Source organism: Anneissia japonica, unplaced genomic scaffold (assembly GCF_011630105.1).
Source record: "Anneissia japonica isolate Jap-2015-1 unplaced genomic scaffold, ASM1163010v1 scaffold750_len1593409_cov174, whole genome shotgun sequence".
Classification (NCBI taxonomy): Eukaryota; Metazoa; Echinodermata; class Crinoidea; order Comatulida; family Comatulidae; genus Anneissia; species Anneissia japonica.
The window spans coordinates 1,056,108-1,072,852 of NW_022756705.1; the positions used below are offsets into that span (position 1 = coordinate 1,056,108).

The following is a 16,745-nucleotide window of genomic DNA, read 5'->3' on the forward strand; positions in this document are numbered from 1 at the left end:
TTTCTCGACGAATTCATCGTTACTAGGCAAATTCAGAGGTTGTAGATCGCATCCACTGGAATACTCTCGCTTTTATGTATACTTTATACAGTCAATAAAGTGCGCCCTCTCTAATGAGATACTTTTTGTACTTCGCATCTCGCACAAATGCGCTCGTTCGGTTAGGCTGAGATATGTTTGTTTAAGTGTCAAAATCTCAGTCAGAATCAGTTTTTTAACAAACTCACGACCTATCGCAAAATCAAACATGAAAAATTCATCCGTATTTATTTTTTGTGTGGAACACAAAAAAAAAAAATCAAATTTCAGTCTTTTTTTACATTTTTTTCATTCTTAAAAATGTCTAAATTCAGTTAAACTAGCAATTCCGTATTACATTTATAAATCTTTATAACATTATACAAAAATTAGATTTTTCTTAAAAACTGAAATTTTGCCGGGAATGGGGCTTTAAAGACATATTGGTGTGGTTTTTTTTCCCCCAAAAATAAAAACCTATAACTTGGCTTTTAGACTGTTATCCAACCTATGAATATAATTAATTGTGGTAAGTTAATAAATGCATTATTCACGCATTAATAATCGAATGTAATGAATTTCATTTTCATTTTGCTATTTTAATCGATTTGTATATAATATAGTTTAATATTTTTGTACCACATATCCATTCATTTTAAATTTTTAGTTGTCCTATTACAGCCACTCTTCAAAAATAATTTGTCCAATAAATAATAATTAATGTAGGCCATATAACATAATATACATAAGGAAACAAATCATTTTAAACCGGTAAATCGTGCATGCAACCCAAGTCCCGATTGAAATACGAGATCTTCTACCACCAGTCCAGAAAATTAAGTACTGTAGTAAGCTTTTGAGAAACAGTATCTTAGGTTTCAAAGAAACATGGTAGAAAAATGGACCTTTCCGGAGTATCAATCAAACTTAACAAGTGAACAATCAAAACATCGCTAAGAATACGCGTATGTCCCACAAACACGCATGTGTCCCACAAACGCAAGTGGTTACGTAAGTTTACGCTATTTTGTTGTGAGACCATAAAAACAATATTCATGGGGCGGTGCTTAGGGGAAGATCGTATACATCCGTTTACATATACATTTCAAGTACATATCTTACAAATTAGTAATTATTAAACAAACAAAATGTACAATATAATACACTATCGCTATGTTGTTCAACTGGTACACTTTAATAAGATTTAATAATGTTAATTGCTCTTATAAGGTAATCTATTAGCTTTGAAAATTAGGCCTAGAACGAGAATCTGTAGCGAAATAACAGACAAGCTGAAAAATACCGTTATTTTATTATTTGCATTCTCTTACATTGGCTATCATAGCACATTAGTGGTTTTTATCAGTCTGTCATTCATCTTGTTCTTTTAAATGATTGATTGAATGTTTTTTCTTGAACGTTTGATGATTGTCGAGATCTTAAAGACAGTATGTAATTTAAACATTATATCTGCAATGTGTTTTGTACGGAACTTCAAGAAGTATAACAAAAGCGTGACAAATGAATTGATGTTAATTCCGTAACGACTTCATGAGGTTTACATTTCATGTTATACCATTCCCTGAGTAAACTTTGTTTAACTTATTGCTAATGCAATTCAATTTTTAGTAATTTCATCATTTATCATGCGTATATAGGTCTAGTAGTTAATATGCTCCATATACTCTAAAACGCCTTTAATATGGCAGGCCTAAATCGCAAATTTTAAATCAACATATTGAGGTATTATGAATCGGTGGTCTAATCATATGGCTTAGTTTACATCAAGCCTTCATTTTATCAGCACAATAGCTTGTTGTGTCGATACATTTTGATACTCAACTACGGTACCTATTTAGGCTTAAATAAATATTATATTTTATAATCTAATTTAATGACAGTTAAATCGAATTTGTTTTGTTGAATCTCTACTATCTCTACTATGCTTACATCTACCAAAGAGGATTTTGGTAAAAGCGTTCCTAAAATCGCGATTAAATATTGTATAAATTATTGGGTTTAGCATACTATTTATATAGCCTACCCAAGTGATAAACTGGACTAACTGTGGGCTTACTGAGCACGTTGAACAAAAAGGAAGGATAACGTACATTAGGAAGAAGGGGAACCAGCAAATACTAAAACAACCAACAATGACACCAAGGGTCCGAGCCGCTTTCCTCTCCTTCTTCATGTTAATCCTATGCTGTTGTTGTTTGTGCTTATCTATCAAACTCCAAACATTGCCTGGTTTACTCTCTTCGACCTGTGCTCTTTCCTTTTCGTCCAAAACAACCAATGATTCGAATGAATGTAATTCGTGTGACTTCGATAAATTAGTGCCTTTCGACGCGTGAAAATGTTCTCTTTTTTCTGATCTTTTGGGTTTAAATTGGCGAGGGCTCCCCAGCCCTGAATAATTCGTCCGTATTGATACTGTGAAATTTGTCTCACATTCCTTCAGCGCAACAGCATAGTCTTTTCTGAATTTGTTCGTTGTAATTTTAGATCGTAGACTCAGTCGTGCGGCCCAGTAAATACGCATGTAAACGACGGCCATTAGAAGGAACGGTAAGAAAAAAGAACTCATGGCGGACAAGACAATGTAGACTTTTTCGTCAGAGAGGTTACATTGTGTTTCTTGCAAGTTGTCGTAAGAGTCGCGCTCGTGGTCATCCAACCAGAAGAGTGGAGGTACAGACACCAAGACGCTCACAATCCAAACCAACGCTATGGCGGTCAGTACGCGGGGCCGCGTCCGCTTACCAGCGTAATTGATCGAATCGGTAATTGCCCAATATCGATCCAGGGCTATTGCACAGATGTTTAAGATAGATGCTGTACATAAGCAGACATCTAACGTCCGCCATAGATCGCAAGCTATGAAGCTCATCGACCAGTAGCCGATCAAATAGTAATATACACATATGGGAAGCACAAACACGGCAACCGTCAAATCTGCAGCAGCAAGTGAAACGATAAAATAGTTTTGAACCGTCTGCAATGCTCGCTGCGTAATAATGGACACAATTACAAGAATATTACCGACAATTGTACAAATAATGATAACCGATAGTGTTAGTGATATTAGTCCCACTTTGTAAGTCTCAAAGATCCACCTGTCGGGTTGCGACTTAGTCGTGACATTTAGATCTTGTACGGTCATTGTTACACACTTTCACTGTGCTATGGGTACAAAGTCTTTCAATCTGGGTCTATTATTCCATAGAACGAATCAAACACAAATATCCTCAAATGCAATGTCTTAACTTCAAGCATAGACCGTTTACGGTATTTATCCGATGTAAATATGACGTTGGATAGAATTCGATGCATAAATGCAACGTTTTCTATTGGCTAATCGAATTTAGCTGTCGGTCTTGTGGGTTCACTGCGTTTCAGAGAAATTGTCGACTTGATGAGTTGAAAATCGTTTTAATGAACAACCCCAGATGATTTTTTTTTTTCATATTGTCTGAAGGGGTTTGATAATTAGTGGAGTGACCTCACATGGTCCTTTATTTCAAATTAGATGACTATTGCTGATATGAACTTGTGACGGCAACATCTTCATTGATGACCTCGGAGAAACCTATTCAATGAATACATACAGAAAATAATTAATCAACATGTCCAATTAAATGTAATGTACTTAAAAAATGTATCCCATCCAGCCCAATGTCACGTTTATCGGCATAACCCCTATGTTGAATTAAAGCTAGTTCCGTGCAGTCTGGTAACGTCGACTTCGTATAGGATTTAATTTGATTCTAATTTTGATAAGAATTAAAGTTATGTAGCCTGTGTGTTACTATGACGGCCTTCACGGTGGCATTGGAGGTGTTAAAAATAATAATATAAATAAAAATTATGGTTATTGTATTATAATAACGTGATATAAAAATATTATGACAATAATGGTGGAGTGGAGGTGTAGTCTTTACATATCTCCGCTCTTTAATCCTTATATACAGTAGTCATATAGCCTATTATTATTTTGTATTATTTAAGAGGGCTTCTTTCTATCAGTTTTGCGTGACTCCTTTGTTAGTGTCAATTATCTCCTCGCTACTATCTGCCTTCTACTTCTACCTTCATTTGCTTTGACATTTTCAGTGAGTTCAAAGATACTAGAAATACAAGATAGAGTTCTCGCATTGTAAAAATGAGGCGGAAGTCGTGCCCAACGTAGGCGGCGCCCTTCTTTTTAACCATGCAAGTTTCCTATCTTCGTGCCCAACGTACAGGGCGCCCTTCTGTTGCTAAGTATATCCAGACGCAAAAGGCGCCCTTCCTTTTCCACTAATGGAGGAAAACTTTTTCACTAAGAGTGCGTCCGGCCATGCGATTCTGCAGCTGTATTGTTGTTTTATTCTTTACTGATTCATGATTATGCTTTAATTGTTTTGTGTATTATTTGGATAATAGCAACGATTTCTACCGCCACCAAGGAGGTTATGTATTCACCGATGTCACTGTCTGGGTGTCTATTTCAGTTTGTTTTTATATCTAGTATCTTTGTTGAGAATTGATAATAAAATACGCGACGACTTGGTAACGAAAGTTGGCACAAGTTTTTTTAGATCCAGCTGTAGGGGCGTCCCATCTTTCGTATTCCCACCATTCATTTCGGTGGAACACTTTTTTTGTGTGGAGAACTCTATCTTGTATTTCTAGTATCTTTGGTGAGTTGCTTTAATTGTCGATGAAGATTGAAGCAACTCAATCGAAACATCGAGACACTTTCATCAAAGAGCAGTTCTTTCACGTGATGTGCCTCAAGCATATATTGTGTTACTTTACCAAGCAAAGATTCAACAATATCAAATATGTTGATCGCAATATTTTATTTACATTATTTCAGTCTATGCAAACGACAAAAAAGTCAAATGGCAATTTCTTATATTGTAATTATACATTGGATGATGATTTTTTTCTGTAATTAGTATATTACAAACTGCAGATGATAAATATAATATCAAAATCATTAGATTTTTTTTCAAATCAAAGCTAGAGCGCGTGTTAACGTGAACCGACATTTTTTTAACTGGATGTAATTAGCATGGCTAAAGTGTTGAGGACATTAATTGAAGCAGCTTCTGCATGAAAATTGTTTCGTGCTGAGAGCAAGGTTACCGTTTCTGCAACAATAAATTCTCGACGGACATATTTCATCAAGGAGTATACAACCTGAAACCTCGTGGAAAGTTCCAATGTTTCAATAACTAAACTATTTTATAGTTAGGAACAGACTTACAACTCTATCTGTAACCTAAAGGTGCATTCACGCCAAACCCGAATTTTCGGTTCGGAAAGCCTATACCGAACCGATCAGGAAAGTATAACCAGGGTGTAAGAATAGGGACCCTGGCGTTCAGCGCATTCACATTTTGGTTCGGATCCGATGTGAATGCAACTTTAGTTACGGCTCTGTACAGTCTTCTAGCATTTATATTGCCTTGTTACCATAATAATAGCAATACTATTAATATAATATTATTATTATCATTTATTAATTTCCTCATCATCACACGAGCCTATGGTAATATGAGCTATTATTATTGAATTCGTTTCAAAGACTTTTGAATAGAAATTGAATAAACATAGATATTTTGGCATTGTTCGTTTCACAAGTTGTTTGATTGTGAAAGCACATTGTTCATGAAAGTACGTTCGTTGTTCGTTTGTGAAACACGATCGTTTGTGAGAGTACTTGTTTGTTTGAAAAATAGTAAGTTGCTTGTCTGTGAAAATACGTTGTTTGTTTGTAAAAGTACGTTCGGTTTGTTTGTAAGTGTTCGTTGTTTCACTTTTGTATTTTTGGCGGCGATTAATATTAAAAATAACCCCTAAATGCTTATGTAATTGATATCGAATGTAATTTAAGTTTATTTGATTTTATTATTGCAACAATAGGCTACGATGTATACTTTTGTACATAATCCATCATGTTATGATCGTGTCTCTGTTTTAAAACGTTTTCTTATCCATCCAAACCGTAACATCGTCAGGCCTTGTTTAATGGAGTCACATTAAATGACTCTATTTAACCTTGTATAACTCACGATAGCGATTATGTTTGATTGTGTTAGGATTATATGGTCTCGTAAGGGGATGTTAAGAGATACTTCAAAGCACTATCATGACGAGATGATTGAGTCATTGTTGCCCTGATTTATTCATTAAGAGAGTATTACGTACGTTAAAGCGGTTGTACAAATACTGTTTACGACCCTCTGTTACGCTTAAATTTGTCCAATCTGACAGTGTTTGTCATACAGGTATTTGCTCTTCACTAGTGTCCATATTATACTAAACCAGTCTTTACCAACCTTATCGGCACTATGACGCCCCCTCTTGACTAAAAGCTATCTATATTCTTCATAATAATAGCTCTATGATATTCTTTGATTAAAGTCAATAAACATTGGTGGCGCCATTTTCCGACAATATCTCTCTTTTCTTTAAGTCAATAATATTTTTTAAATCTCTTGTTTTTATATTGTTCATATGGCTTTCGCCAGCTGTGTGGATTCGTGAATCTTTAATTTATAGAGGTTTAATAACATGTAATTTCCAGTGGTTGATACCCGATTTAAGAAAGTTAAATGTTAGATGTAGGCCAACGAACAAAACCACATTTCCCTGACCAAACCATGAGATTATTTTATACTAAGTTTAAACTCTACATGGAGCCGCGCAATGAGATGAAGACCAGGAAATGTTTATAGTGATTTTAGGCCTTATGATTTATATAATATCCATTTTAATACATATTTTATTACATAACTACTGCCATTGTCATAATATATGTCATTAAGTATTACTCAATAACAAGATTAAGTACAATTTTCATATTTTCAAAAAAAATAAAAAATAGTCAGACATTGCTCAATTAGTTCCTCAATTATGCCAAGCCTATTAATGTGTTTTATGTCAAAATACGATATTTAAATATTTGTCTCTGGGTCAAATTGGTTTTTTTTCTATATATATTCTATATATTCAGTCGATTTTCATATCTTTAAGATATGTCTTCATTTCTTCTAATACATGGACAAGTGACCATGAACATACGGAGACCACAGCTGTGTAATTAAGCTATATCAACAGATCAACTAATTACTCTTAACATTGTATTCGATCGGTTGCTGTATTTTGGCGTTTTTATGGATGGCTAAGTAATTGTGGATTTTCTATTTTTGATCCTAATAATGTAAATGTTGTGATGATTGTAATGACAAAATTCTTGATGATTTACTCTTGTAATTTGTGATCGTGAAAAGAATGACAAAAATAATTACAAAAATGATAACAAGAAAATAGTGGAACGACAATTATAGCATAGTGATAACGTAATTCTAAGGTGACTCAAGATTACGCAGCTAAAACTTAAAGGTATGACACAAGTAACTAACATGAAGGTTCGTTGTGAGACTTTAATCAACATAAACACCAATAAGAAAATTACAACGTCACTGATTTTCAGTCGAAAATAGTACTAGACCTTCGATGAGAAAAACTCATCTATAAGATTTAAGTTTGTTCCATAAAGTGGAGATTATTCGATTTCATTTTAAAAATACAGCTCATCCGTATGGTTCTAGCAACTATTTCCTTTGACAATTTAGTATCAAAACTTACAAATAGCTGTATGCAATGCGTCGAAGCTTATTGAATATATATGTAACGCCTTTGACAAAACTTTAAAAAATCTATCAATGAAGTTAGTCGTGAGTGCTTCATTCTTATTATTTGTCTGATATTATTATACGTCTAACACGTTACTTCCAGTTACATACTGGTAATTACCTTTGAAAATAGCAGTGGAAATCGGTGGCCCAGCTTTACCCCTGTGGAACACTATACAAAATATGACATGATTTAGCTTTTCGGCCTATAATAAGATACAAACACTGCTTACAACTAGAGATGTAAGAAATAAGAGATCACAAGGCGCTGTCAGTGCAATTTTTGTTCAGTCTGCCTACGGATGTCATGACCAATCGTGCCAAACCAATACAAAAGAAATATTGCTTAGATGTTGTCTAACGCAGTAAGAAAATCATAGTTAAGAAGTGTTGATGTTGGTGATATTGGTGTTGTGATCAGGATGATTATGATGACGTTGCTGACAATGAAGAAGTTGATGACTATATATTAGATTATGATGATGTTGTTGATGACAGTTATGGTGTTAATCATGAGGTACAGTACTTTGCCTTCGATTATGATTATTATAACAATAACAATAATAATTAGGCCTATTAATAATACTATTATAATTATTTTGTTTTATATAATAATTAAAATATTTATGATTACGTTGTTGATAATGAACAGTAATAATTATGAATATCGAAAAAATTATCAAGCATTAAATAATAATTCGAATATTACAACCCCCCCCCCAAAAAAATGGGGATAATGTTGCTCAACGATAGTGGTATTTCCTAAGCGTTTATATCTTTTATATAGGCCCTAGACACTTAGAATCCTATTTTATACCTACCTTAAATATCATGATGGCAAGCTATTCAACACCAAACACGCGTCTTTTCGTATCGTTGATCCCGGAATATATTCACGAATAGACACAAATTAGGCCTACATATCCGCTGGAATAGTGAAATGTGTAGACTTCAATCAGGGAGTCAATGTTGTTTCTATTTCGTTTACGTTGTCTCTATGGTGCGGACAACGTGAGTGATGTAGAGGTTACCAAGTCATTTAACGCTTCTATCCACCAAGGTCGTAATTAAAAATCAAATAATTATGCCTATGGTCAAGCTCGCTCTGACCATGCAATGACGAATCCATGTTTTCTCCGGTCTCATACATGTTTGTCCCTTATACACATCTAGATGTGTATAAGAGACAGTGACAATAATGGTGGAGTGGATTTATTGAAGTTACACAGCGTGGAAAATTGCTGCATTGTCCTGTGGTTTAAATTTCCAATTGGACTTGAAAATGAAAGTGTGGTATTATTATTGAAGAGGAGTACAGTAGATAAGGAACTGTGATACAATTTTGAAGATCTCAAGTAAGTAGTTAATTACTATGTGTTTTAAATTTATACTTCATAATTTATATTCCGTGTTTGTAGAATTATGGAAGTAAAAGTTAGATCTATGGAGAACAGTAAGGAGTAAGATCCCTCCATCCCCCCCCCCCCAAAAAAAAAAAACACAAAAAAAAAAACACGATTATATAGGCCTACGATGTGGTGATAATCTAAGAAATGGGGATAATGTTGCTCAACGATAGTGGTATTTTCTAAGCGTTTATATCTTTTATATAGGCCCTAGACACTTAGAATCCTATTTTATACCTACCTTAAATATCATGATGGCAAGCTATTCAACACCAAACACGCGTCTTTTCGTATCGTTGATCCCGGAATATATTCACGAATAGACACAAATTAGGCCTACATATCCGCTGGAATAGTGAAATGTGTAGACTTCAATCAGGGAGTCAATGTTGTTTCTATTTCGTTTACGTTGTCTCTATGGTGCGGACAACGTGAGTGATGTAGAGGTTACCAAGTCATTTAACGCTTCTATCCACCAAGGTCGTAATTAAAAATCAAATAATTATGCCTATGGTCAAGCTCGCTCTGACCATGCAATGACGAATCCATGTTTTCTCCGGTCTCATACATGTTTGTCCATTGGCGGACCAAGTAATTATAATGATGTTCTAAGACTGGTTTTAACATTTGTTTCTCTTATCATTTGGGCCTAAATCGTATGGATTTAATGAATAAAAAGAATAGAATGGATTATCATTGGTTTTTTGTATACGGTTTATTCTAATGATGTTCATTAATCTCATTGTGATTGTTTTAGTTGTGTTAGACATGGTCAGATCAATGATTGGTTAATGCAATGTAATTAAATAAATGAGCTGTTATATTGTTGCATTAAATTAAAATCTTATCAAATTTCGTGTTGTACTGTATCGCATGTAAGGTCATTTGTAGTCTCCATATATATGGCTTATAATATGTCATGACCCTATGTCAAATATTTCTAGTCAGCATTTATCCTGTTATGAAAACATTTTAAGTATTCCATATTTGAATTGCAATGCTATGGAGCGTGGTCTTAATATTAAGACGTACTTGATAATCATTGGAAATGTACACCTGGCAACGTTAGACGTCATTAGAGAACTGCCTTAAATAATAATAATTTTAATCACTGCTGGGCCAAAACAATGACATTGTTAAATTTAAAAAATTGCCTAATTGTCGTAGTAAAGATGTTATCCTTTTAAACAGTATTGGAATTGGAAGGCGCTCATTAGGGTGGGGGGCGCCCAAAATATCTCGCTCCCCATTCCGTTCGTAATTTAGCACTGACCCTATCTATCTGTACTTTTACATGTCATACAATTATTCAGTAACGAAATCGTATAGGCCTACATTAAAATATAAATTATATAATTACAATAAGCGATAGCATTCAGACAGAATTGGTTGATATAAGTCTAACTAAATTGTACTATTAAGTTTAACATATCATTACAAAATATCTAACAATATCAATGCAGTATTTTATTAAGCACAGTATATATATCATCTGTATTTAGTCTTCAATTTTCTTATTGTGCGCTTAATTTGTTGCTAGGGAACGAACACTCTGGCCATGGACTGACAGTGTCAGAAATTACAATTTTCTTGTAAGCTGTATCGACGATACCAAGGACGGAGTGATTGGAGACTTTATCTACCGTGAGTGGCTGTTAATTCCCAATTTAGTTTTTTAAATCCCAGTTACATTGTCAAGCTTTGCTAAATAAAGCTTTTGAAATACCGCCACAAACTTGTTTTAATTGACTCACGATGCGAATGTCTTAGTTAATTAATATAATTTAAAAAAAATTAATTTATTTGTTTACTTACCGTATTCATTAGGCTAGATCGAGTAATATCTAAATTGAGATGCGTCAACAAAAAAACAAATGAAGGCCAACAATCATAAGCAAACTTACACCAGCCAATGTGGTCATTCATTCTCTCAAAGTACTTCTACCGTTTTCAAAACATCACTAACTTTTATTAATATTTTGAAAAGTACCCCCATAGGCCTACGTCTATTTCAATATTAATACTAATTTCACCAATAAATATAAGTGTTTTATTGAAAAATTCGTTTGATGTGAAGTATGTTGTTTGCATATATACAGGTTTGATAATGCATATGTCTTAACGTTTCCTTTGAAATTGAATTGAATTCGTCCAACGTGTCAAACCATTACTTTGTTGAGCAATCATTAATTCTTTCACGACTGTTGACGGTCATGAATTGTTCAAATTTCGATTGGTCACAATACATTTACAGTGAACGTGGACCAATAAGTCTGCGCATAGCCAGTTACCACAGACATTTTTTCTTCTGATTCAAAGCCCTGTCCAGACTATCAAATTTTATTTGACAAATACATGTGACATGCCTAAATATGGTCATAAGGACATCACATCATGACCATATATAGGCACTTCAAGACGATATATAGGCATGCAGCGGTTTTTTTTCAAAGAAAATTTAATACGATACGGTAGTCTACGAATCTATTTTAGTATATTGGTAGGAAATGTTTAATAAATGAGCCCCTCTCTGAAAGCCTACATACTGAGCAGTTTGTGATTACACGGATACGATCATGTGTTCTATATAAAACGATAATGTTTAATAATGGCATAACAAATTAAGTAAAATATTCACATATGTTTTCTTGGATTTTTAAAAATGATATAGGCTCCCTTAGCGGTAAGATATAGGCTTTATTTGTTTTTGTTTTCCAGTTATCTTGGTCGGACCACATAAAAACGTTAATTCAAAACTGGGGGAATTATACGTCCGTGATTCAGTCGACTTATATAGTAATTTCTGGGAATGGCTGATGTAATCTTTATGAAGAAGACAGCCGATATAAAATCATATCCACCTGTAAATGTTGCAGATGCGTTGTTGTATTTTTCTGTCCCCAGAAACCATAAATGTCCCAAGTGACTCGTTTATCATGTTATTAAAAGAACCTTCCCGTTACATACGTGACTTTTGACATTTCGAAGTACTTGCAACAGCGTTAAGATTTATGTGTATAATGTTTAGACCAACCAAGCAGCTGGAAAAAAAAAAGTTGGTCCGATTATATTGGTTACATAGTAGGTTGTCCATTTTAAACCGTAGCCCAATTGGTTGATTGGTTGCTGTTTTTAATTTTGTTTTTACCAACGAAATGTGCGCCGGAGTAAACAAGCCTAGGAGACGTTTTTTGATTCCCAGTCGAATTCAATTGCTTTACGAATGCGAATGATGCTACTGCCCTAGAATTGCAAAGTTAAATTATACGGAAGATTGAGAACAATCTGATTTTTGGTTGGTGATTGATTACTCCATATCGACAATGAGGAGATATGCATACATGCAAACAGACTTATTTATTGTATGCAATGTTAACATAACTTTGTGGTAAACCTAAGGAAAATCGATTTGATTGGACATGTCTCAGGTAGCAGTTTGATTCTGACAAAAATATTTTAGTCATTTGGGCATCATATGGCATTAAACTTCGGATGTATTAAGTTAGTACCTGGATTTACAGCTGATGGAGGTGTAGTTTTATGAATGCGGTGGGGCTAGGAGAAAATTCAAATGGAGGCTACCGGTATTCCAGTTACAGGCGGTATTAATGAATCTCAAACTACGACTTCTACTGAAACTAGCAGTGATCTTACACATACAGTTGCCTTAACTTTTTGCCTGTCCATAATGGCAATTATTGGTATTATAGGAAATACTTTAGTGATCATAGCTGTCTGCAAGAATCGCCAACTCAGGACTGCCACTAACTGGTTCATTGTCAGTCTAGCATTCGCTGATCTTTTCGTATGTGTTGCAATCATACCATTTGCATTAGCGTTTATGGCGATTGGCAGATGGGTCCTCGGCATAGTGATGTGCTACATCTGGTCTTCTCTGGATATTATGTGCTGCACGGCCTCGACTCTGAGTCTCTGTGCTGTAAGCCTGGACCGTTACTGGGCAATCACGTCTCCACTAAAATACACGTCCCTGATGTCATTCAAGCGTTGCCGACTTATTATTATGTTCATTTGGATCTTTTCATTTACTCTTGCAATGACACAACTCTTGTGGGAGCTGCTTCCAGACATCTCTGAGAACCCTGAAAGATGCTCTTATTCAAAAAATAAGGCATTTAGATTGTATTCTAGCGCGTCGTCCTTTTTCATTCCGATTTCAATATCAGTCGTTATTTACTGTCGCATCTTTTCAGTAGCCCACCGCCAGGCAAGGCGAATTAGTATTCAGGAGAATATTCGTAGGCCTTCGTGTTTAAGACGTATTAGTCAAAACGAATTAAATACAGAAATTGCACTACAGAACAAATCTCCATCGATTTCCGTCATATCTAATGTATTTAATCAAATAGATATTTCAAAGGCTGTAAACTTGCAAAAAAATAACAAAGACGGTTTACCGAAGAAAACAGTTCGGCGAGCACTTTCTGTGATATCATCAGATACTGGTTCAATCCGACCACACTTTCCAATATCTCGGGATTGGAAGGCTTTGAAAACAACTGTGGTTGTTGTCGGTGTTTTTATATTTTGCTGGATTCCATTTGCAACTACATACGTTCTGGAGGTGTTTTGTGAAAAATGTGAGTTCTCACCGACGTTACTGTCACTGGTTCTGTGGCTTGGGTACGGCAACAGTGTAGTAAACCCTGTCATTTATACGCTATTGAACAGAGCGTTTAGAAAAGCATTTAAACATTTGATTTTTAGGAAAAGTCGTTTTGGAAGTAGTGGATCTGTTGGTAATGATAACGATCCAAATAACCACAGGTTTTAATCACTCTTGCCACAAACATATTGGTGCAGTCAGGTCCATTTGCGGATTAAATGTTAGCTTGATTCAGCCAAGTGCTAAAAAAGGAAGGATTGAAGTTATTAAGACAGTAGGCTCTTCTTCTAGCAGTACGGTAAGGTGTTATACAGTAATCATCCAGAAAAGCATTCTTACGAAACTAAGTGTTATACTATATTATGCAAATCATGTAAATACTGTACAAATTATTCAATATCTACGCGGTGCAAGAACATTATTAATGATAATAGTAATATTTTTGTGTTTTGGTGATTCTAAAAGGTTTTCTACAATGAACATTTCAAGTCGCAAATATGACAGAAGTTGCGCGTTATTTACAAAGGCAGATTTTTATCATCAAAATGATAATTGAGAGAAAGAGACACACCAGTGTAAGGAATGAATTCATAGTAGATAGCTCAAACAACTTTGTTTCAACAAGTACATCGAAACTTTTGTCTTGTAAATCCACACTCATGGTTTATAAAATACAGGTCTCCTTTTAACTAAAGACCCCTTCAAAGACAACCTCCAATTAAAGATCACTTTTCTGTGGTCCCAAATTCACAAATTTCTTTTATCTTTGTAATTCTAAATTTGAGACCAAAGCTGCTGCTGCTGCTGCTGCTGCTGTTGGTAAAGCATCCCAAAAGTGGTCTCGTCTTTAATTTGAGGGAGACCTGTGGTACTTAAATATTGATATCTTTTAAAATTGTTTTTGTACGTAGGCTTATGCCTGTATTGAAAAATTGAAATATGTGAAATTAAGTTATACATTTTCGTGAAAGCTACCATTTTTAATTATAACATTTCTTATTTTCAAAAAACTCTCTCTTTGAAGATCCCGTCTTGTCGTTTAAGATGCTTATGAAGGGTGTGTATCAACCTATGTATAGCTGTGTGCGTCGAATACTAGTGCTGTATCGGCTTATCGTATAGAGTGTGAAATCAATATTGTTGTATTGTGATAATTATTTTCGCTGGGACTTTAAAATTATCCTAACATGGCATTGTATATTTATCCAATAGGCCTATGCATATCACCCGAAACCAATTTCCGCTATAATTGTTTACATTCTGATTATAAATTCGACGTTAACATTTTGTAGATATTGAATGGTTTAATCTCTTTGATCAAAAGGCATATATTTCAATAAATGTGGTACCGTCAAATTATTATTGTTTTTGTCAATTGTCTGCACTCTTCTGGTAATTTAATGGTTTAATTTAACTTATCCCAGGTCTCGTGTTACAGTTACAATACTAGGTTATGCCGTACAAGTAAGTGTCAGTAATAAGTTTTTAAAAGTTTTTAAAAAACGCATAACAAACAGTTCAGGTGTTTAATGTAAAGTATGTAAGTTGTGTTCAAATTCTATATAAATTTACTAGCATACTCAGACTTGTTGCGCGTGGTATGTTTCTGGTATTAGTAAGCTCACTTGTTTTCAGATAGTTCGAACTATCGTGGTAGATAGGTCAACGTTGAACTAAGACGGCATAATTTACTAGTTTCACCCAATGAACTCTTATTTTAAGACCCCAGTCGCCCCCGAAGTTCACATTACTAGGTTACGCCGTACAAATAAGTGTCAGTAATAAGTTTTTAAAAGTTTTTAAAAAACGCATAACAAACAGTTCAAGTGTTGTTTATAAATTTGTATTCAGTGTACCCGCGATTGGTTGTATGTTATGGAGCCAACTTATAATTTAGTTTAAAAGTTCTAATCAAAGAGTATGGTGTGCTAAACTCTGGAAATGATAACAAAATTCAGCTAGTTGTATTTGTAAATTCAGTTTTTTTCTATTACGATTTTTTATTTTATTGAATTATGCAGTTAAAAAGCTCATAAATAAGTCAGTTAGATATATTTGGATTTTGTTGATTAGGCCTAAATCTATTAATAATTGACTAAATAGCGACTCAGTACAGCCTTTCTGACAAAGATGAACCTTCGGTCACGACGAACACTACAGCAAAAAAAATTAAATATTATATAAACGTGTAGAGAAGAAAAATATGTTTATGTTAAATATGTTAGGAAAATAAATAAATACATTGGAAATAATATAACCCAGAAACTGATATTCATTATAGGCCTAATAAGTTATTGAAGAAACAAGATATGCCGTACTCGTTTAAATGACTTCGTGTAAATAATGGAAGTAGTTATAATTTTGTTAAGTTATGTTGTTAATTGTATTTATTGTCCACAAAGCAGACTATGACGGCTGTGATATTAGAATGAAACAATAAGGTTATTATTAATGACCATGCAAACACTGTAAGCGACATTCGAAAAGGTTGAATGTCAATAATAACAATAGAATGCTGTTAGCGAGAACGACTGTTGTTTTTATAATTTAAAGTTTGAAATAGCTAAGTAATTCGGCGGTAAACATCAAAGATTTATGAGATATTAAAATAAAACCTTGTAATCAAACAAAGAAGGGAGCTTGTTTAAAATTTCAAAATGATGTAACACTCATGGCTCAATGAACCTTCCGCTCAGCCTCGCCCCTTATTGTTGCTAAGGTTTGTGAATTTGTGGGACAGGCGCGTAATTTAGCGATGTTCTGATTGGTCAGTTGTTAACTTGTTTGATTGGCACTATAACCTGCAGTTTTTGTTTTGTTTTGTTTTGTTTCTTTTTTTATGCCTACTAGTATCCATTCAATGTTGATATCTAACCATAATCAAAAGGGATAAATCGTAGGTCGATGTAGAATCTAATTAGCTGCATGATGGTTAAATACGGGATTAACTCGGGTGCGAAAAACTTGATTACAAAAGCTATGCATATGCCTATCGTCTGCCAT

At 34.3% G+C, this 16,745-nt stretch overlaps 2 protein-coding genes across 2 annotated transcripts; one reads left to right on the plus strand and one right to left on the minus strand.

Annotated features, from left to right (window-relative positions):
- Nucleotides 1-1,909: 1,909 nt before the first annotated feature.
- On the minus strand, nucleotides 1,910-8,839 carry LOC117124334 (probable G-protein coupled receptor No18). The gene is made up of 2 exons (XM_033270542.1): nucleotides 8,531-8,839; nucleotides 1,910-3,610 (listed from the first exon to the last, which is right to left on the minus strand). The coding sequence occupies exon 2, from the start codon at nucleotides 3,182-3,184 to the stop codon at nucleotides 1,910-1,912; it is 1,275 nt and encodes a 424-aa protein (XP_033126433.1). The 5' UTR covers nucleotides 3,185-3,610; nucleotides 8,531-8,839.
- Nucleotides 8,840-11,859: 3,020 nt separating this feature from the next.
- LOC117124390 (octopamine receptor-like) lies at nucleotides 11,860-15,098 on the plus strand. The gene has a single exon (XM_033270618.1). It carries the CDS (start codon nucleotides 12,687-12,689, stop codon nucleotides 13,908-13,910), a length of 1,224 nt encoding a protein of 407 aa, XP_033126509.1. The 5' UTR covers nucleotides 11,860-12,686; the 3' UTR covers nucleotides 13,911-15,098.
- The last annotated feature ends 1,647 nt before the right edge of the window (nucleotides 15,099-16,745 follow it).

Bases quoted from the DNA above. Each gene is read 5' to 3' on its own strand.
- LOC117124334 (XM_033270542.1), bottom strand. From the start codon at position 3,184: ATGACCGTACAAGATCTAAATGTCACGACTAAGTCGCAACCCGACAGG.
- LOC117124390 (XM_033270618.1), top strand. From the start codon at position 12,687: ATGGAGGCTACCGGTATTCCAGTTACAGGCGGTATTAATGAATCTCAA.